General features: G+C 53.5%; 1 protein-coding gene and 1 long non-coding RNA gene across 14 annotated transcripts in view; one reads left to right on the plus strand and one right to left on the minus strand.

Annotated features, from left to right (window-relative positions):
- The window catches only part of RNF144A (ring finger protein 144A), a 367,937-nt gene that overhangs the window by 278,676 nt on the left and 67,426 nt on the right, over positions 1-21,835 (minus strand). For 5 of the 13 annotated variants that reach the window (XR_006703907.1, XR_006703908.1, XM_045447824.1 and 2 more), the window contains 4 exons: positions 15,897-16,030; positions 12,301-12,446; positions 438-542; positions 220-280 (listed from right to left, as the gene is read on the minus strand). Coding sequence is in view for 11 of the 13 variants with exons in the window: in XM_045447824.1 (XP_045303780.1) it covers positions 220-280; positions 438-542; positions 12,301-12,435 (301 nt within the window). In the remaining 2 variants the exon portion in view is untranslated. Of the gene's footprint in view, positions 1-219; positions 281-437; positions 543-12,300; positions 12,447-14,890; positions 14,940-15,896; positions 16,031-16,702; positions 16,709-17,634; positions 17,744-20,320; positions 20,325-21,835 lie in introns of those variants that run through there. The other 8 variants (XM_045447822.1, XM_045447821.1, XM_045447825.1 and 5 more) reach the window with 4 other exon arrangements.
- LOC123581652 lies at positions 17,614-17,986 on the plus strand. Its single transcript, XR_006703912.1, has 2 exons — positions 17,614-17,721; positions 17,827-17,986. It is a non-coding gene; the product is annotated as an uncharacterized LOC123581652 (long non-coding RNA).

Raw genomic sequence — 21,835 nt, forward strand, 5'->3', positions numbered from 1 at the left:
TCCCTGCCCCTCCCCCAGCTTGCACACGCTCTCTGTCAAAAATAAACATTAAAAAAATTTTTTTTGAGAGTGACAAATTTCAGAAATCCAATTTACATTGACTCTCTCACTGTGGTAGCCAAATGATGCGTAATCCTATCCGTCAGAAGCGCTCTTCCCGCCGAGTTACCTTTCTTCTATCATAGGAATCATCACCGGCTAATATGCTAGGCCACCTACCTCTTTCAAATTGTAGCTTTTTATATCTTTGCATAATTTCAGCCGCCACCATGCACTCGATCTAGAAAGAAAAAAAAAATACAAACAAGAAGTGTAACAAGCCGACGGCTAGACTATGATACCAGGTCAGCCTAAACCGAACCCACGGCACCCGCAAAGCCAACCAAGCAGGGCACAGTTGCACGCGTTAAAAACCAGACTTGTTCGGGGGCTCGTGCCTCGTCCTCCTGCAGGTGGCCTTGCTTAGGGCAGGCGGCATCGGGGCAACTGATCGCAGTTTCCAATCCTTCTTTGATCAAGAGCTCGACATACTGTTTCAGGCACTGAAAAGAAAAAAAATCAGACAAGTATCTGTAAACATCTTTACTTCCTTAAGGGAGAAAACTCAGCAGGTGCAGAAGAGGTGATGAATCGAGCACGTTGTTCCCTTACGGTTTCGTATTTTCCCTGGGTCGCCCAAAGCAACCACCGAATGAGAGGTTTTATTCCCTCGAGTACTGATGGGGCGCCCCCTGTGCCATGCTGGTCACAGAACTGAGGCTGTGGGTGGGACCCCTGCACACGACCTCAGCAAACACCAAGCCAGTGAGTCTAACAGGAGGAGGAAGGTCGGGAAGGAATATTTCTCAAATACATATTAGACATCGGGCACCGGACTCAATTGTTATACTCCATTGTTTCATGTACTCCTTAGAACATTCTTTTTTTTTTTAATGTTTATTTATTTTTGAGAGAGAGAGAGAGCGTGTGTGTGTGTGTGTGTGTGTGTGCGCGCGTGCAGGGGAGGGAGAGAGAGAGGAGGAGACACAGAATCTGAGGCAGGTCAGAATCTGAGCTGTCAGTACAGAGGCCGATGCGGGGCTCGAACGCACAGACCACGAGATCATGACCTGAGCTGAAGTTGGACGCTTACCTGACTGAGCCACCCAGCCGCCCCTACTCCTTAGAACACTCTTTCAGGACAGGCATGACTGTCCCATATTTCAAGTGTGAACACTGAGTCACCAAAGAAACCTGCCAGCTTACCCAGATAGCAAGGGCAGAGCCCAGATTCAAGCCCAGCCTATCTCGACTCGGAAATGCCCCGACGCTCCCCCTTAGGACCCTCTGCCGATCCTTACTCACTGACACCCCGCTTATTCAGTGATAACTTACTACAACCTCACCTATGGGGTGGACTGTTGCAAAGTCTCAGGTCAGTCAAACAGAAAAAGCGGGAGGCACAGCAGGGTTCTAGCGAGGATGATGAGGGTGTACCCCGTGCCGATTTACTCCTGCTTCAGTCTACCAGCCTGGGAAGCCCACACTCCCCTGCAAAGCACATTATAAAGCCCAATTAAAAGAAAAAACATGGGGGCGCCTGGGTGGCTCAGTCGGTTCAGCGTCCGACTCTTGATTTCCGCTCAGGTCATGATCTCCCGGATTGTGGGATCGGGCCCCGAGTCAGGCTCTGTGCTGACAGTTCAGAGCATGCTAGGGATTCCCTCTCTCCCTCTCCTTCTCTCTCTCTCTCTCAAAGTAAGTAAATAAACATTAAGAGAAAGAAGGAAAGAAAGAAAGAAAGAAAGAAAGAAAGAGGAAAGAAAGAAAAAGGAAGGAAGAGAGAAAGAGAAAGAAAGAAAGAAAGAAAGAGAAAAAGAAAAAGAGAGAAAGAAAGAAAAAGAAAGAAAGAAAGAGAAAGGAAGAAAAAAGGAAGAAAGAAAGAAAAAGGAAGGAAGGAAGGAAGAAAGAAAGAGAGAGAGAAGGAAAGAGAGAGAGAAAGAAAGAAAGAAAGAAAGAAAGAAAGAAAGAAAGAAAAGAAAAGAAAAGATAATAGCCTTCCCCAGTAAGCTCACTACCAAAAGTAAACAGAGACAGACTTTGAAGAGCTCAGAGAAGAACTCAGAGTACTAACCCTGGGGCCATTAAGTGAAGAGAAACCAGTTTAAAAATGACAACAGCATCCTCAAATCAACTTGCGATCACAGCCCAGTTCAATATTTGGGGTTCATGAGGCCAACACCACTGTTATAATAACACTATTAAAAGTAAGAGTGAGTCATCGAGAAAAGCCCATAAGCTATGTTTCCCAAGCCTCCACCTCCCCCCAGACATGTTCCGCATTTCCCTAGAAGGATGCGTGGTCATTGCTAACGGGTGTGCCTCAACTGTCCCTATGCCCGGGTTAAGTCTTCCTCTCCTCCTACCAGCCTCGTTTTCCCGACCTGCACTTTGGGGCGCTTTAGCCCACCTCCTGGTGGAGCTGTAAGAACTTCACGCAAGAGAATCCAGAAGACCGTGTGGAAAGCAGCGTACGCCTGATTATGTAAAGAATAATTTGATGTAAACGGGTAATTTCCACCGTCGTAGCACATCAGGGTACGTCGTCCACGACAGACCCCAGGTAGCAATTTCTCTTAAAAATACCAATCAAGGTCATCCTCGGAAGGAGCCATTCCCCGGAGCCTCCCTCCAGAGCGCTAAACAGAACGCGTGGCTTCACCTGTCACCTGCCACGCTGGTGCCCAGACCCCGGCCCCGAGTTCAGCCTGCCCTCCTCTGTCCTGCCCGGGCCCCCGGTGAGTGCAGTCGCCCCGAACGTCTGTCACTCACAGACCACAGACAGTTTACCGGCACGACGGCTGGGAAGAGAGCTCCCGGAGAACCAGGCGTGGATGAGCCCCGCCACGAGGCACAGGGTGGTCCCGGGGGCCCACTCATCGGAACCAACGTCACAAGCGGGGGAACAGCAGAGGAAGAGGGAGCAGTCACACGGAGCCTCCGGCGGGCCCGGGCCCCGTCGCAGCAGCTGCTGGGGGAAACGGCAATGTCGCGGCTCGGCGGCCGCCACCCTCGCAGCAATGGTGTGTTTACAGCCAGGACGAACGTGGAATGTCCTGTTTACGGCTCGTGCCGCACGCGGAGGGAGAAAGACCGCAGGCTTTTGGAGCCAGACAGACCCATGGAATCCTTGTAGGCAGAGGCCACGGCCGGGCTCCTTGGCGGGTTCGGGCCGCAGCTCCCTCAGCCATAAAATAGGGATGCCCCGCTTGCTGGGCTCTGGGGACTGAAAGAAAGAACGTCAAAGCGCCCGACACAATTCCTGGCATGCGGCCCGAGCCAAGCAAACAGCGACTCCCGTTTCCTACGCTTTGTCTACCTGTGCGTGTTTCCTACAGTCACGGGCATAAAAACAAACCAAAACCGTAGCCACAAGAGGATTCGTTTACGGTTTATAATCAGTTTGTCTTGGGACGCCGGGGTGGCGCCGTCAGCCAAGCGACCGACTTCAGCTCAGGTCATGCTCTCACGGGCCCCGCGTCGGGCTCTGTGCTGATGGCTCAGAGCCTGGAGCCTGCTTCCGATTCTGTGTCTCCTCTCTCTGCCCCGCCCCCGCGCATGCTCTGTCTCTGATTCTCTCTCTCTCAAAAATAAATAAAAACATTTAAAAAAAACACAACAGACTTTGCATGGAGCAACGATGAGTGTGTCACGTCTGGCTGGGAGTGAACATCCCCGGCCCCTCAGATGCATCTGTGCTGTTTGCAAAATGATTATAACGAGTACGCTCTGGGAGCATCAATTTGTTTACTACATAAAGAGAGATGATCTAAGTGTCTGACCAACCATCCACTGAAAACAAGCCCGGTCTTCTTCCAGATACGCAGTGGGTCATGACTCACAAGTCATGGTTTTCAATTTAATAGCTAAAAGATGTCTTAAAAGGCACACACAAAAATGGGCAGAGAAGCTCAGTAAACTACGCAGTACCAAAGCAGATATCAATGGACTTCCTGCTATCATATTAATTATAGCTCCCAGTGATCAAAGGTCTTCACGTTAGCTGTTAGCCCACTACCCACAGCCTTCCATTTCCCAGATGAGAAAACAAAGGCTGGGGGAAGCTCAGAATGGCCCCGAAGGCATACTCTGTAAGTAAGGGAGCGGGGACTCACGCGTGCCAGAGTCCAGACAGGTGAGTCTTTGTTTCTTGATTTTAATTTCTGCCTTCTTCCTCAATTAACAACTCTTTCAAATGTAATTATCTATTATGCATCTTCAGTGACCTCATCAGTGTTTTTGTTAGAACGGAGAATTGTATGTTCTTTAAACTGGCAAAGTCTAGGGGCGCCTGGGTGGCTCAGTTGGTTAAACTGGCAAGGTCTGAGTCAGCCAGGAATGTATCTGTACGTGCCCATGACGCTCAGATGCAAGGACGGTCCCAGACACCAAGCCCCGGACAGCCACTGTGGGGGGGAGGGGCTCATCTGCAGGTCATAGTCGTGCACTGTGCCCGACGTCCCAGTGGGAGGACAGGGGCCCTACCCGGACGGGGTCAGGAAGGCTCCCAGAGGTGACATGCTGGCCAGAGGGACAAGGACATCCCAGGAAGGGGGGTGTCTGCTGCACAAAGGGCAGGAGGAGGGAGGGGGGGGTGTCGAGAGCCACGGAATGTTCCAGGAATTTCCTTTGGGACAAGGACATCCCAGGAAAGGGGGTGTCTGCTGCACAAAGGGCAGAAGGAGGGAGGGGAGGTGTCGAGAGCCACAGAATGTTCCAGGAATTTCCTTTTCCATTTCGTCTTCCAACAGCCTGAAACCCAGTTCCAAAGAGGAATGGCAATCCGTTTCCCGCCGAGCAGAAGCGGGCCACAGAGACGCAGGGCCCTGCCTCGGCTACAGCGAGTCTGAAGGTTGTGTGTTTTCTCACTTGAGGGCCTGGCGGCTGTGGAAGATCCTGAGAGCAGGAGAAAACTCCAGAAACCGTGCTCAGAGGGGCCCGAGGAGCCAATGCTCCTCAGGGATCCACTACTTAGGAACATCACGTGCAGGCAGGTCCACACAACGGCGGTGGGACCCCAGTGAGCACTGTTTGAAGGGCAAGGACCCCGGAACTGCACAGCTGGCTTCACATCCCAGCTTACCAACTTGGCAGATGTGAGCAAGGAGCTTCACCTCCCCGAGCCCCCCGGGGTAAGCCTGCCGCCAAACCCGCTCCAGCCACCAGACCAACCTGCGGCGGCTGCGGTCACCGGGCGGGCGGGCACCACACGCCTTCCTTGGGCCTCAGCTCTGCAGCCGCCTGCAGCCACCGCCCCCTCGGGTATCAGCGCACGGCTGGCCCCCCACGCGGGGACACAGGCGTCCTATGGCCCTTCGTAGGCTTGTGATTACAGATGCCGGGTAAAGACGCGGAGCGACAGATTGGCGTGGAACCCTCTCCTTCCAGAGCACCGAGGTGGAGGCCCTCAGGCACGGCTCTGTCACGTGTCTGGGGTCTGGGTCGATTCAGCCAGTAGGCACGGAGCACCTGCTTTGGTGACAAGGACCGCTTCGTGGGGGCGAGGGGGAGGCTTGGGGGGCCCTCACTTCACAACAATCAAAGCAAAGAGAGACACGAGCCAGCTGCGGGTGACGTGAGCACCGTGCTGGACGGGGCGGCTGCTCATTCAACACAGTCCGGCAGAGAAGGAAGTGTCCGTCCCCGTGTCAGGTCCACGCGAGGCACACAACGCCAGAAGGCTGTCTTGATGACCGGGGGTGTCAAACAGAGTACCCGGGGCTGGACTGGATTTGCCCCATCAAAGGCTACATCACGAGAACCCAGTCTCAGCGGGGGGAGGGGAGACCTGAGCGGGGCAGGGAGACCAGGTACAACGGCTCAGGCCCACGGTCTCCATCAGGGCCACGTGGCGCTCCGGCTTCGGGCAGCAGTGGTGGTGACAGCTCATGGGTCGGGAACTGGGCACATCCTACATCCTGGCCTGAAGCCACTAGGGACTGGAAAACTTGACCATCGAAACGCGGCATCCCCCGGGGTCCCGCACGAGGCACAGGCAGCCCTGTGGACGGAGCGCCGGAGGACGTTCCAAGAGCCGGGCCGTGCCCAGTGCCTGGCGGGCTCCAATGAGGCGGGACCCAGAGTGGGGTGCAGTGCGGGGCTGAGGGAAGCCGGGAGGTGACGGTTAGGATGGCCTGAAGGGGGCCCCATCTTGCTCTGACAACCTGCGGGCTTGCTGGGGATTCGGGAGCCTGGACACTGCTGCTCTCCGCAGGACGGGTACCCCAGGGGAAGGAGGACTTTCTCCTGCACAGTGACCGACCGGGGGCTCCTGCACTCCCTTCCTTGGTGCAGAGGCCGAGCTGGCCAGTGGGGAGTGGACAGATCCCACAGAGTGCACCACCCTCCTGCAGGGAGGACACGCTCCTCCCCAGGGAGCACAGCCTCCTCGAGGGGCATACAGTCCTCCCCAGGGAGCACAGCTGCTTCCAGGGAGCACAGCCTCCTCCCTAGAGGTCACGCCCTCCTCTGGGGAGAACACACTCCTCCCCAGGGAGCACAGCCTCCTCCCTAGAGGTCACACTCTCCTCTGGGGAGCACACCCTCCTCCCCAGGGAGCACACCCTCATCCGGGGAGCACACCCTCCTCCCCAGGGAGCACAGCCTCCTCCCTAGAGGTCACACCCTCCTCTGGGGAGCACACCCTCCTCCAGGAAGCACATCCTCCTCCGGGGAGCACAGCCTCCTCCCTCGAGGTCACGCCCTCCTCTGGGGAGAACACACTCCTCCCCAGGGAGCACACCCTCATCCGGGGAGCACAGCCTCCTCCCTAGAGGTCACACCCTCCTCTGGGGAGCACACCCTCCTCCGGGGAGCACACCCTCCTCCAGGGAGCACAGCCTCCTCCCTCGAGGTCACACCCTCCTCTGGGGAGAACACACTCCTCCCCAGGGAGCACACCCTCATCCGGGGAGCACAGCCTCCTCCCTAGAGGTCACACCCTCCTCCGGGGAGCACACCCTCCTCCAGGGAGCACAGCCTCCTCCCTCGAGGTCACACCCTCCTCTGGGGAGAACACACTCCTCCCCAGGGAGCACACCCTTATCCGGGGAGCACAGCCTCCTCCCTAGAGGTCACACCCTCCTCTGGGGAGCACACCCTCCTCCAGGGAGCACAGCCTCCTCCAGGGAGCACAGCCTCCTCCCTAGAGGTCACACCCTCCTCCCACCACACCTGTAAATAAGCTGCAAGGGAAACAGCAAGTGTGGACGACGCTTTCTACCTGCTGAGTGTGAAAAACCAAAGCCACAGAGGAGCAAAACTGAGTGACCAAACCTCACCTTCCTCACAAAGAAGGCAGGTCAAGGTGTCTGGTGGGATGGGGTTAACACGTACACTAGAGATGGGAACACTAAGAGGCCAGCATGCCATCCACTCAACAAATTCAGATTCACCCCGGAGCAAAGTCTAGAAGCCAAAACCGTGCACGAACAGATGAGCCCCGGGGGGACGTCTGCCAAAGGGAGTCCGCATGCTTCTAAGCGCGGCTCTGGGATCACGCGTGTGTGGGGTGAAGGCCTGTGAGAGAAGAGGGTGCACGTATATGACTCTGAGGACCCAAGCGGTGCAACTGCTCAGAGCCGGGGATGCCTGAGGGCTCATTCCAGTAGAGGGAGAGGCCGCTCATCCCACCTCTTCAGGCCACGCGGCCTCCTCTGTCCACACCACTGAGGACGATTCCATCAAATGGCGATACCAACGGTTTGTTTGTTCTTTACCTCAGATAAGGAGGGGCCGGGAAGATGGGTGGGTGGATCCATCCGGGTACCTTGCCCAGGACCCCACCTGCCACAGACCTGGAAGGGTCTCCTGGATGCGAACACAGAGGTGGGCTTGGGGAGGGAGGGTCAACTACACAAGACGGGGACAGAGAAAGCAGGCTCCGAGTGCCCGTTCTGGGTTGGAAGGTGCCAGGATCCAGGGATGTATGACCTAGAGAGCAGCACACAGATGAGTCCAGAGCGGCCCTCTAGCCCTGGGCGCAGTTCCCCAGAAAAGCAGGCGCCAGGAGTCAGCGTCGTCTTAGGGGCCGCTGGTGGATAAGCGTCACGTCTGGGTGCAAGCGGCCAGTCCAAGCAGGCCTTTTCGTCTTTCTGGGCTGCAGTGGCCTCTCGTGAGATGGGAGAATTCTGCCCACTTCACAGGGTTTTATGACAGGTGCAGGTGGTAAGTCACCAGCAGTTAACAAATGTTATTCCCTATCCTTTTCTATCCACCAGGTAGAGCTTCAGGGGGAGCCTACAACAAAAACCACGCTGGCATGCCTGTGAGCGGCGTGGACAGGGAATCCGAGGGGTCTGGGTGACGCCTTGAGGCAGTGCAGATCAGGAAGCATGTGGGCCACATCGACACAGAAAGGCCTTGCAGAGCTACGTGTCCACATGGCTGTCACCTTGGCAGCTGGAAGCCCCAGCCCTCTGGTCCATTCTCAGCCCTGGACCCCAAGGCACCTCAGCCTGCAAGTGTGCCTTTTCCCATCTAGAGACCCCAGACTAGGAAGAGGCCCTCTACACCACGGAGCCCCCAGCCCACGGAGAAGAGGCCGGGAGTCTGTGCCCCTCAGAGGCCCAGGGTGCTCAGAGCACTTGGGACAGAGATAATCCACCGGGCTCGTGGCCCCCAAACACCATACTGGCAGAGCAGGCCTGTGTTCAACCACTTCACATGGTTTCAGTCTCCCCTGTAGACTCTGGTTTGAATAGAGACCCTGAACTGCAGGACCCTTTGAAAACTACTTCCCAGGATTCACGCCTACCCTGGGGCGAGCCAGAGGTAGCTTCCTCTAACTCTGAAGACACTAACATTTCTCAGACTCGTCTCAGAGGAGGAGAGGCAGGATCTGAGCAAGAGTAATTGTGACAGTGAAGAAGAGAACAGTCAGAGAAACACCTGAGCCATTTTAGAACTCAAGCTGCCTGCCGTTCCAGCAACAAACATTTTGTGTGAGCTCCACTATGTGGACAATGACACAAAACCAAATCCCTGCTCCTCTAGTGGAGGGTATAGGTAAGCAGACATCGTGACAACACAGTGGGACGAAAGGAACCAGAAAATAAGAGGAGCTGGAAGCTTCCGACAGTTTGGAACCATTGGGTGTAGGAATAGAGGAAGTGGACAGAGAGAGTCAGGAATGGAGCTTTGAGGCTGGATAAAAGGGAGGGACCCAACTGCACGGTGGCATTTCCACTCAAGAAGAGTCTCAACTACAGAGGGGGGTCACTTGAACTAGCTATTGAAGGACACGTGAGTGTGGACAGAGGCATCACGGCAGGCATGCAAAAGTGGGGGTGTCATGGTGTGATGGGGCCAGACGGGGAGGGTTTTGCTGGGGTTTCCACTGGTTTCTAAAGCGTAACAGTGACATAGCTGGCGGGACCTGGAGGGGCTCCCGACCGGAAATCAGCAGTGTAGATGTGGGGGGAGACGAGCAATGTGCTACCTGCCTGGAAAGTGGGCGCTCTGAGGGCAGCCTTGGGTTATCCACCTCCCACGCCCGGCCATGGCCACACAGGAGGCAGAAAGCGTGGGGTCCAGAGTAGTGGGACAGGAGGACAGGAAATTGCTTTTGACCAGTCAAAATTGCTTTTTGACCTTCTTCCAGTCAGGCCAACTTTTCTGTGTGCCACAGTTTGCCATCGTTTGGCTGCTGTAGGAAGAGCATTGACTACACAGACCATGAGTCTCGGCTCGCTCCAGGATGGGCTCCACCATTAACTCCTGGGGAACAGCATATACGGATGTGGCGAAGAGGCCTACGAGGTCAGAAACAGAGCCTGCATTTCAAGGCAGAGACACCGGACTGCAGAGTCAGTTTCCCCATGAACCCTTTCCTCCTCAAAATCAATGTACCTCAGAACTTAAGTGTAACTCTTCCGTGATTATTTATTAAGAGGACGTCCTCTGGTCTCGCACAATTTTCTCTCTTCGCTCTTTCCCACATCCCCACGTCTGTCCCCCGGGACATCACAACTCTCTGGCTGTGGCCATGGCGGTGGGTTGGGGTGACGTGAGGCCCCACACTGGGAAGAAATGGGGCGTGGGCACCTGCCCCACTCTCGGTCGGTCAACGCGCACCTGCTTCCCCTATTCACGCTGCAGAAACGAGCGGAACTGTTCTCAACATTTTAATTTTTAATACCTGGTGGTGAAAAAAAAAATCTCCGCTGTCACGCCATCTCCGAGAGCTGCAGGTACCCCGTCTTTGAGGGAACAGAGTTATCTTCCCCCTTTCAAAGTCCCCTGGCTTACATTAAGCATTTGATGTGGATTAGAGTTGCTTGTTTTTACTACGATTCTCTACAAACAGAAACCCCAAACAGCAAAGCGAAAGCGGGTGAAAGGCCAGGGAAGGAGCAGGTGACGGAGACACAGCAAAGTCGCCCAGAGGCGCAGGGCAGAGGGGACTGGACTCCACTGGTGCAGACAGAGGAAGACTTCGCTTCCGCCAAGAGGGAGGCGATGTGCACAAAGCGGCTTCTCTAATCCACCCAGACTTTCTCCCCCATCCTAGGGTTTCCCCTAGAAATGAAAAGGAGTCCAACACGCCGCAGTAAGCGGCTGGAGGTCTGTCAGTCTGCCCCTCCCACGTCCCCCTCCCTCCCATCCTTTGCCATCTCAGGAATAGGTCAAAAGCAATTTCCTGTCCTCCTGGTTGAAGTGACTTTCCTGAGGCTTTAACGACACACACTTCTCGCCCGTCAACACCGACGCAGACTCACTGCAGTTTAGGCCAGCGACCCTTTAGTGATTACTGATGATGAGTCCTGAGTAAATCCGGGGATCCAGCCCCTCGGAAAGCCAGCGGCTGGTTCAAGCCCAAGTCAGAAGATGGAGACATAAATGTTTGCCGAGCTCATCTCCCCCTCTGTGAAACGGAGATGGTAACATTGAAGGTGCCGGTGCCCCAGGGACATCAGGAGACAAGCGAAATAAGGCCTGTGAAGCGTGGCCAAGAAGGAACAACACGTCTCCTGCAGAAGGCCAGGGATGGCCAGCTAGTGCCCGGTACTAACCTAGACATCTGAAACATACACAGGCAGGCCACCCAGATGGTCCATTTATAACGCGGTTAAATTCAGAAGCAACTTCTCTGGTTTCTTACAGTTGGAAGAAAACAGTTCTTTTTTTCTTTTCTGGACTTTCACCCCGCCCCCCCTTGAGTGGGAAGAACCATCAAGTAGAATTCAATTAAGATGATCTGAAAATAAACCCCTACATCCTCATTCTCCCTTTCCGAAGGGTCAGATGCTGGGTCTGAGTTAGGCCTGATGGAAAGAGAGGTCCCTATAATAACTACCAGCGGATCATCTGGCCCCCAAATAGTGCTGGAGACAATCTGCGGAAATTTAAACGTGATGTCAACACCCCCTCTAACACTACACCAGCGAAAGGTGACGCGAATAGCTGAATATTCAACCTGTGCACGATCACTAGGTCAGCACTCTTGTAACCTCAAGCACAGAACTGTACAATTCAATTTAAAATGAGGAACGGTGGGGCGCCTGGGTGGCGCAGTCGGTTAAGCGTCCGACTTCAGCCAGGTCACGATCTCGTGGTCCGTGAGTTCGAGCCCCGCGTCAGGCTCTGGGCTGATGGCTCAGAGCCTGGAGCCTGTTTCCGATTCTGTGTCTCCCTCTCTCTCTGCCCCTCCCCCGTTCATGCTCTGTCTCTCTCTGTCCCAAAAAAAATAAATAAACGTTGAAAAAAAAAAAATGAGGAACGGTAGGGGCGCCTGGGGGGCTCGGTCAATTAAGCGTCTGACTCTTGATTTCCGCTCAGGTCCTGATCTCGCAGTTAGTGAGTTCGAGCCCCGCATCGGGCTCTGAGTTGGCAGTATGGACCCTCCCTCTCCCTCTCGCTCTGCCCCTCCTCCACTCCTGCTCGCACTCTCTCTCTCTCTCTCTCTCTCTCTCTCTCTCAAAATAAATAAATAAACTTAAAAAAAAAAAAAAAACTAAAAAATGAGGTAACGTGAAGCTTTTCCCTTCTGGAAAGGCGAGCACGCGCCGTGATCAGGTCTTCTGAATTGCATCATCACTAGCTTCTAAAATTCTGTTTGATCACTTTTGGATCACGAGCACCTGTGACGGCCATCTACCCGGGTGCCCGACTGACTTGAAGGAGGATTCCTTCGGCAACCGAGTGACAGACTCGGTCGCTGGCAAGGGTGGGGTCAGAGATTTGCCGGGTGCCGCTAAAACCGAAAGCGGAGGCCTCCTCCCGAAATTCCTTCCAATAGTGGTTTTCTCCGGAAGGACCAACCAGAGTACAGAATATGCACTGGCACTGGGCGATGGTGGTCATCTGCTCCACCGGGTACTCCCCGAGACACAGCTTGCACGACACCAGCGGATCGAGGGCCAGGTCCCACGTGGGCCGGTACCGCGCTGTGGTCATGGCAGAACAGTCTGAAACGAGAGAAGCACAGGGCGTCAGACCCCCGCGTGGCCTCCAGCAGAACCGAGGCAGGAGTCACCTCTCTCGGCTCCACATGGGGCCCCAGGGAGTGGCCAAGCGGCGGTCGATGGGCCCAGGGATTTAGCTCATTTGGGTCCTCGGAGCTTTAACCAGGGGTCCCTGGGTCCCTTGGGTCTGTGGGTGACCCCTCCCCCGCGCAGAGGGTAATGATCGCGTCTACCCTCCAAATGGCAAACGACCCACCCCCTGCCGCCTTCTCTCCATCCTTCCGATGGGCACTGAGTAAGACACGCCCCCACCCCCACCAACCGAGCACCTCGTCTAGGAGGGCAAATCCTCATCAAGCGTGGAGAAGAAGCTTCCATTAAAATAGTCTGATCAGACGGGACTGTTCTAGGGTTTCTGTTGCAGGAACATCTCAGGGAAGGTGGCGGAGGGGCGCCTGGGTGGCTCAGTGGGTTGGGTGTCCGACCTCGGCTCAGGTCAAGATTTCGTGTTCACGAGTTCAAGCCCCGCATCGGGCTGTGTGCTGACAGCTCAGCGCCTAGAGCCTGCTTCGGATTCTGTGTCTCCCTCTCTCTGCCCCTTCCTTCCTCTCTCTCTCTCTCTCTCTCAAAAATAAACATTACAAAAATAAATAATAAATTAAAGAAAGAAAGCGGTGGGTGTGGCCCCTCCCCCTCAGTCTTCAGTGCCCTCCAAATGGAATCCACCTTTCCACACCACAACACCCAGGTGTTACCCGGCCCCCCCCCAGAAATAGCCCCAACACCACTGCCTCCTTAAGCACTGGCAGATTTTCTCAAACGTAAGCTTCAGGGAGGCAAGGGCCTTTGGCAGACTTGTTCATTTACACGGGTCAAGTGCATCCAACGGTGCCTGGTGTGAACCCCAGGCACCCCAGGAACTTCCCCATCCTCCGGGGACGTTCTCTGGTCACTTCCCAACCTGCCCACAGTCTGCTTCCTGATAGCATGTGTTTTCTCTTTGTATTTATCACACTGATTCCCACTGCTTGCTGCTTGCTGCTTGGGGAAGACAGGGAAGGTGCGTGCCTCCAGCCTCTGGCTCATCGCCTGACCCACAGCGACCTCTCAACAACTGCCTGTTGAGTGAATGAACACATCCTTGTATCTCGGGCTACGTCTTCTCAGTCTGAACCCCTGGCACCCGATCTAAGCCCGGCAGTCAGTGTGCACCCGTAGTAGGTAAGCGTGCCCATGCTCCCCAAACTCAGAACCGAGTACGATTCAGTTGAAATTTCAGGCGCAGTCCCCAGCCATCTGAACTCTGAGAGAGAGCTCCTACTATCCAGCTTTCAGGATCCAAACTGATTTAGACAACCTGGCATCCTTCTCTGCCCAACCTCACCTTTGACCTGAGGGACTAAATGACATAGACAGCAAGAGACACCTGCGTTCCCTGCTAGTTTGTGAGGCCGCGAAGGGAGGATCTGTCTTGTCCTGCCTCATACTTACACCAGAGGGATGGATATAGAATGACAAAGACCTAACCCACGAAAGAACAACAAAAATAAATCAGAACACCAACCAATGACCGGAACATACACAAAATGATTCTAGCATCTTGGAAAGATTCAAAGATGCAGGAGACACAATTCCCCACCTTGGGGCATCTTCAGATTCAGTTCACGAACCCGCTTGGCCAAAGAGCAAGCTAACTGATACTATAAGGCAGTATACGGTTTATGTGCGAAATCGGTGCTCAAGGCACTTGGTAAAGATGAGAGTAAGTCTGGGTAGAAGACTCCTCAGCAAACTGGAAGAGCTTCATGAGGAAGACGAAGCTTGAGTGTGGAAGGGAGGCTACATTTCACATCGGGAACAGGGAGTGGCTATCAAAGCAGGAGGGAACAGGTTTCACCAGGCGGACCGAGCGTGGCAGGACCACAGCAGAAGCCACAGGAAACTCTGTGCTCTGAGGGCAAACTGAGCGTCCAGAACAATTACGGTGCGGTTGCCTGACCGTCGTCAGCCACGGTGTGCTTCCGTGGGTGAGGGGGTGGAGAAGCGCCATCTCCCGGGGTCGCTGTGAGGTCGAGAGAGGTCATGTGCAGGACCTGGCACATGTAGGAAATGCTCAGTAAAGACCCCCGCTCCTCTTCCCCTGCAAGGTCTCATTTAGCCATCCTTAGCAGACTCTGAGGATGCCAGTTAGCTCTCCAATGAGGCGTTAGATACTGTCATTCTTTGTGCCAGCTCCTCCCAGGGGCGAGGAGTTGTCACGATTGCTTTCTACAATCTACTCATATTCCCTTCTCAAGTTTCACCAGTCATCGCTGTGGATCCTACACTGGGTGTCCAGGGCGGGGGAGAAGGTAACTGCAGAATCTTGAACTCAGACAAGATTAGACACAAAGAACAAGGGAACATAAGTGATGAAAAATAATGGAGAAGCAGGGGGAGACCCCGACCTTTAAGAGCCCAAGCAAAGGAGGGCAGTTACTGGAAGCCGACAGGAATCTGCACAGAGACAAAGAGAAGAGATCAGCAGTCAGGGCAGGAAAGGGACGGCACCCAGGACCCCTCCCCGGAAAGCTAATCACTGGGAGCAACTTAGTCTAACGTAAGTGTATTTTCTGTTGTTTGAAAAGAACTCTTTGACACAAACGCAAGGAACTTTTGGATTGGTCGGAGTCTCATAATTTGACCTACAAGCCAACGGGCCAACACTTAGGTGGCTTGGGGTCAGTGAGCTATCTCGGGGCACACATAACCCCCCCACACCCCGTGGGATATGTGTGACATTCTTCAGGCACTTCTGGGTGCCCAAGAGCAAAGGAAAGGACAGAAAACAAACGGTTAAACTGATAAGAGTTCACATCAGTTCACAAACATCTTAGTACAACTACAAAAAAAGGGCAATCTTACCAATAGCCTAAAGTCCAGAAACTCCCCCCTGTCTTAATGCTAATGCTTTGCTAGAGGCAAAAACCACCTTAGCCTGACCATAGCTAGGCCTCTGCTACCCCGGGAGTCTACTTTAGCATATGGAAATCCCTTAAGAAATGTCTTCCTGACTATACCTCCCCCGACTCCATAGTGTATAACCCGTCACGCCTCACAACCCCACTGCCGCTCTTCCTGCCCACGGGTCCTGTTCCTGTGCTTTACTAAAATCACCTTTTTTGCACCAAACACATCTTCAAGAATTCTTTCTTGGCTGTCAGCTCCGAACCCGCCCCCCCCCCCCACAAAAACCTCCTCATCATTATTATTTTAAATGTCCACAAGCATTTTCTGAATCCTGGGCTCGTGAACCAAGATGTTTTTTCTTTCTCTCTATCCCTCCACATCTTCTTTTGTTTTATTCCTCAATGATTTTTTTTTTTTCAAGTAACATTGCTTAAAGCTCACTGTACAGAGTGACGATTCCATTTTGACTATGGAGGTCCGCTAGCCCTAAAAGGGATCACAAACCTGTACCAGAGGCGTCGCAGCTGTGGGCGGCGGCTGCTGACTGGTGCGTCCCTCCCGGACAGCTGGGGGTAGGTGGCTGGGAGCTCTGTTGCAAAGGCCCAGTCTCGGATTCTGGAGGGCTCTGTAGCAGCGGTCTGAGGGTAAAGAGGTCCCACGTTGGAAGGGAGAAGGGTTCTGCCGCTTGGGTCACTGACTTTGGACAGACTAGGAAACTGTAGTTGTTCTCACTCCATAAAATTACACACCGTACCCTCCCGCATCCACTTGCTGGGAAGGGTGAGAAGAAATAGATTTAGGACTCCTGGGACACTTTACCTGTCCGGGAAGTGGGAGTCACTGTCTTGTGTCAGGTTTAAAGCCCTGGGCATTAACCCATATGGACTAAAGGGACAGACAAGGCGCAAGCATAGAAACTGTATGATCAACTTAGTCTTTCAGGAAGTGCCAGGGACGGCGGTAACCTTCAGAAGCAGCACACGAAAGCCAAAGGCCCCTGCTTTACTGTCCGCTGTTCAGTGTGGCCCCCGATCGGACGGCACCCCAGAATGCGCCACACGACGGCTGACATCTAACCCTTCAACACAGAGTCCTTGCAGCCCCCACCCCGAGTCCCGGGCAGACCAGGGGTCACGTGAACGCTCGCCTGCCCCACCCACTGTGTACCACCTTCACCCTGGACCACTGGTCACCTCCTGGCCTGGTCGTTCCCAGACTCTCCCCGCTCTTCCTGGCTTCTGGGCTTGGCTCTGTTTCCTGTTTACGGCCTCTCCGAAGATGTGATCCTTAGCACAAACTGCAGGCTTGACCTCTCACTTCCTTTCCTCCTAGACCGTGATTTCCACTTGACTTCTGGACACCGTGGCTTCCCACTGCCCTGCACGCCCGGCAGCCCGGCCCCTCATTTCCCTCCCTGGGCGCTACTCTTAAAGCGGGTCAGATGCCAATTTCCTGGTCCCTTGTCAGTCGGTATTCTTTCTCCTCTAGATTGGATACTCTCTGAGACGCCGCAAATCAGGATTCAAACGGGGGACAACGGGACATAACAAAAGATATTTTTGAAGCCCGTCATGGACCTTCCCGACACACAGGATGGGCTGAATGTGATTTTACAAACACTGAACAGCTGCAAACTTGAAATAGGAATTTGCTAAGAAAATCACAATGCACAATAAAAGAAAAGAAAAACAATCTTTGTTTTCCTAATGTGAAGGTCAAGTCCTATGAAGCCAACTATTTTAAGCACATCTGGTCAATGACAAGCGTTGCTCAATGTAAGTAATTCAGAATGTTTATCAGGCAAGTTACTTGTTAAGCGCTGCGGGGGTCGCACAGAGCAGGCACTGTGGCGCAGGAGGTGTGGACACGGGAGCAGAAAGGGCCGAAAAGGAAGGCAGTCGCATGTGAACACGAGCTCTGGTTGCCGTCCAGAGACGTCCCCCCGCTGGGCTGGGGGCTGCGCACTTGTGCGGGTCCCTACGCTCCCCGCCTTCACCCCTTCCAGGAGAGCAAAGGAAGGAGGGGTAACTGACTGTCAGACGGTCACTGCCCACCCTTCCCTCTCCCGAAGACCACGCACAAGCCCCCACTGGCCCAAGCGCTGTCTCCCCCCGCATCCTGCCTCCCCCCTGCATTCCCCCTTCTTCACCAGGGGTCTGGACCCTCCCAGCCCTTCATGCCCACCATCAGCCCCTGGCGTTGTGAGGTCCCCCCCAGTCCTCTGAACCCATCAGCTGCTGACCTGTCTGAGTCTCTGCTGCACGTGGTCATCGGCCCTGAACACGCGCTCCCCACAACACCAGCATCGGCACCGCCGGAGGACTTGCTGGTAACCCAGACCTTCAAAATCAGAAACTCTGGGGGAGGGCGGGGAGGAGGGACAGACAGAGCAATGTGCGTCTCCACGGGCCTTTCCGGGGATTCTCCTCTACAGGGAGGGTTGACAGCCACTGGTCTACGCCATTCTGCCTCCGGCGCCCCCCACCCAGGTCGCGGGCTCCAAAACCCACGTGGGCTTAAGCCCGACAGACACATCGTCCCTCCAAACATCGCAGCCGAGCACTGTGTCTGCCAGGCACTGGCGAGACTCGGTATGTTGATCTTCATTTATTCTTTTTAGGACATTCTCTGGGGGAGTGTGGCTTTCCAAGTCTGCCATATGTATTAGCTTCTCTCTCCAACTTGCTAATATATTATCCGAGGCTAAGTGTCATTCTCTCTCCTTAACAGTGCTAGTCACAGATACCCGCTCATATTCTATATACGCATATGTATGTACATGTAGACACGTATGTACGTATAGACACATCTTGGTTGCTTCACGTGCATCAGGCATCACGGTCATCACTTCCATGCATCATTTCATTTCTCCACACGGTGCCTTTGGGACTTTAACAGTCTGGGGTTATTCTAATTTTACAAACGAGGAAACCAAGGCACAGAGATAGCGTGACCTGGTCAAGCACACACACCCACTGACTCGCAGTCTGCAAGGTGCTGACGCACAGGCATGTGACCGCCCTGCTAGACCTCCTTTGTGTCTCCTTCTGGATCACGGGAGAATGGGGCCTCGGTGAATGAAATATGCCAGTTTATTTAAGTGGGCACATCCAGACAATAAACTATTATTCGGGGCTAAAAAAAACGGGAGCTATGAAGCCACGAAAAGATGTGGGGGAACCGTAAGTGCATGTTCCTAAGAAGCAGATCCGAAAAGGCTACATACTGTGTGCCTCGAACTACGTGACATTCTGGAAAACGTAAAATTATGGAGACTGTAAAAGAGATCAGTGATTGCCCACGAGGGGAGTGGAGAAGGGGTAAACAGAGTGAACAGGCAAAGCCATAGAACATTTTTTAGGACAGTGAAGCTATTCAGAATGGTATTGCAATGGGGAATGTGTGTCATTCTACATTTGTCAAAACTCACAGGATGCATAAACAGCAAGAGGGAGCCCTAAGATGGATGCTCTGAACTGTGTTCCTGCTCCCCAAATCCCTAAGGGGTAGCCCTAACCTTTAATGTGACCGTTTGCCTTTAGGAGGTAATGAAGGTCACATGAGGTCATAAAGACTGGGGCTTTCTGGGTGGCTCAGTCGGTTCAGCGTCCGACTCTTGGTTTCGGCTCAGGTTGTGATCTCACGATTCCTGAGATCAAGCCCCATGTGGGGCTCTGTGCTGACAGTGTGGAGCCTCCTTGGGATTCTCTCTCTCTCTCTCTCTCTCTCTCTCTCTCTTTCTCTCTCTCTCTCTTCCCTTCCCCTGCTCATGCTCTCTCTCTCTCTCTCTCTCTCTCTCTCTCTCAAAATAAATAAACTTAAGAAAAAAAAAGAGCAGGCTTTGATCCAGTAGGACCGTGGCCTTCTAAGACAGGACAATGTGGGTACCTCCCTCTCCCTCCCCCACCGTCTCTCATCCACTATGAGGACCCAGTGAGAAGGCAGCCGTCTTAAGCCGGAAAGAGGACTCTCACCAGAACCTGAGCATGCTGGCACCTGATCTCAGACTTCCCACCTCCAGAACCATGAGAAATAAAGTCCTGTTGTTTAAGCCACCCGGTCTGTGGTGTTTTGTTCTGGCAGCCTGAGCTGACACAGTAAACCATGAACTTTGGGTGATTATGATGTGTCACTGCAGGTTCATCCATGTAACTGGTGCCCCTCCGGTGCATGATGTCAATAGTGAAGGAGGCTGTGCCTGTGTGGGGACGGGGCGGATATGGGAACTCTGTACTTGGCCCTCAATTTTGCTATGAACCTAAACCTCTAAGAAACAAAAGGGTTTTTTTTGTTTGTGTTTTAAGGCTACATACTGTATGGTTCTAATCATAGAACATTCTGGAATTGGCAGACTGTAGAATCAGTGGACAGATGAGCAGTTACCAGGAGATGGGGAGGGAGGAGGGAGAAGAGGGCTGAGCGGGTGAGGCGCAGGGGGTGTGTGAGGGCATGGAAAGTACTTTTGTAGAATACCGTAAGGACAGATGCGTGCCGCTACGCATTTATCAAAACCCATGAAACAAAACTTCACAGCACAGGGAGTGAACCTGGATGCACGCACGTTTTTAAAACAATACTCTAGGAAGAAGGGCATCCTGGCACGGAATGCAGGCTGGGAAGAGAAACTCGAACTCTACTACAAGGGTACCAAATGACCTCACCGCAGGGGTGGGGAAAAGCTCTGAACTGAGTAAGTCTGGAAATGAGTGGAACCTGTAAGACTACAGGCAAACGGAACTGTCCATAAGCCCCGGACCCTAGCAGACAAAGCTGTCTCCGCTCGAGTGTGGGTTAACAATTCTGAAACTACTATGCATCCGTGTACTAGAACAACCAAGCAAGCGGACTGTGGAAGGTGGGAGTCAGGCTTCTCGCTGTCAGAGTGGAAGGTCCCAGACAAACGAGGGGAGGTGGCTGGAATGATCCACGAGGTCCTGGCTTAGAGCTGGAGACATCAGCACAAACTCAACGATTAGCTCAATACAGGTGCAGCCCACCACACTCGGCGCGGCTTACAGACACACGCGTCTTCGAGGGACAACACACACACGGCCGTTCCCCTGCTCTGCCGGCTGGCGCACACAGGCGAGGGTGCCCCGGCTTGCCACAAAGCACACCAGGTGCCCGGAGCCTGCTTTCTGAGGCCACGCTGCAACAAAGGAACGAGGGCTCAAGGGCGGCTTGAAGGGCTTGCACAGGAAACGTTCCGGATGATCCTGGAACACTTGGTAGTGCCACAAAGCAAGGAAGTACTCGAAATAAACAGCCACACTGCTGGGGATGTGTCACGGCAACACAATGGGCTCCCGATGGCTGAAGCTGGGACAGTCTGAGCGACAAAGTCATAGGGACCATAATCAAAAATATAAAATAAGTGTCCATAAGCTCACACCGATATACATAAATGATGGAATCAGTAAGTAAATGAAATGTGTCCATAGCTCATAATGATATACGTAAATGATGGAACTGATAAATAAATGGCGGAGAAAAGGCATATTCCATAGCTGCTCCCCGCCCCCAGGAGTTGGGGCACAACTCCCGACTCTACGTGTGGCCGCACGGGGCAACATCATGCAAAGGGACAGGGTGGATGCGGGGAAAGAGTAACTGCACACGGAGAAACCTGGCACACGCCTCGGCCAGGTGATCAAGGCAAGCATCAGCCGCGGGGAGTCACGACGATCGCACGGACCCTTGACGTGACAGGACAGAAACAGCGCTTGTGCCTCTGTGGTTTTCTCCCCACAACCCACAACCCCAGCCTAATCGCCACGAGGAAAACATCAGACAAACCCCAGTCGAGAGGCATCTACAAAATACCGACGGGTCTTCCCCCCCTGAACTGTCAAGGTCATCGAAACCAAGGTGAGTACCGGTTCATGAGCCATGGCAAGTGCAGCACACTCCTACCAGATGTCAATAATAAGGGAAGCTGGGTGTGGGCGCAGGCGAGCTCCTGGTACTTCCTGTATCTGGGTTGCTTTTCTAAACCGAAATCCAAATCTGCTAACCTAAATCTAATCTAAATCTGTACATCTAAATCTAAACCGTGCTAAAATAAAATGCTTATGAACAAAACAACTTTGCCTTTCCACTTAAACCCAAATAAGACACAGGAATGCAGATTCTACTGGAAAGAAAACACTCCAAGCCATTGTTTTCCCAAATAGACTTATCAAGCGTGACACTAAAAGTCTGAGGAATACTGTCCTCAGTCTAGTCGGACAGGCTTGTTTATTTTTAACGACTAAACTCTGTGTGGTTTCTAACATGCTGACGAACCCAGTGACGCTCCAAGAAGGACGTCGAGTAGGACCGGACAGGACCACACACGCTCACTCACATGCAACCACACGCCATGCAGGTTCTGTAAGGGTGGAATAAACTTCCCCCGTAACAGGCTTCCCTGCCTTCAGAGTCTGCAGGGGCCTGAGGGGAGC

Source organism: Leopardus geoffroyi, chromosome A3 (genome assembly GCF_018350155.1).
Source record: "Leopardus geoffroyi isolate Oge1 chromosome A3, O.geoffroyi_Oge1_pat1.0, whole genome shotgun sequence".
Lineage (NCBI taxonomy): Eukaryota > Metazoa > Chordata > Mammalia > Carnivora > Felidae > Leopardus > Leopardus geoffroyi.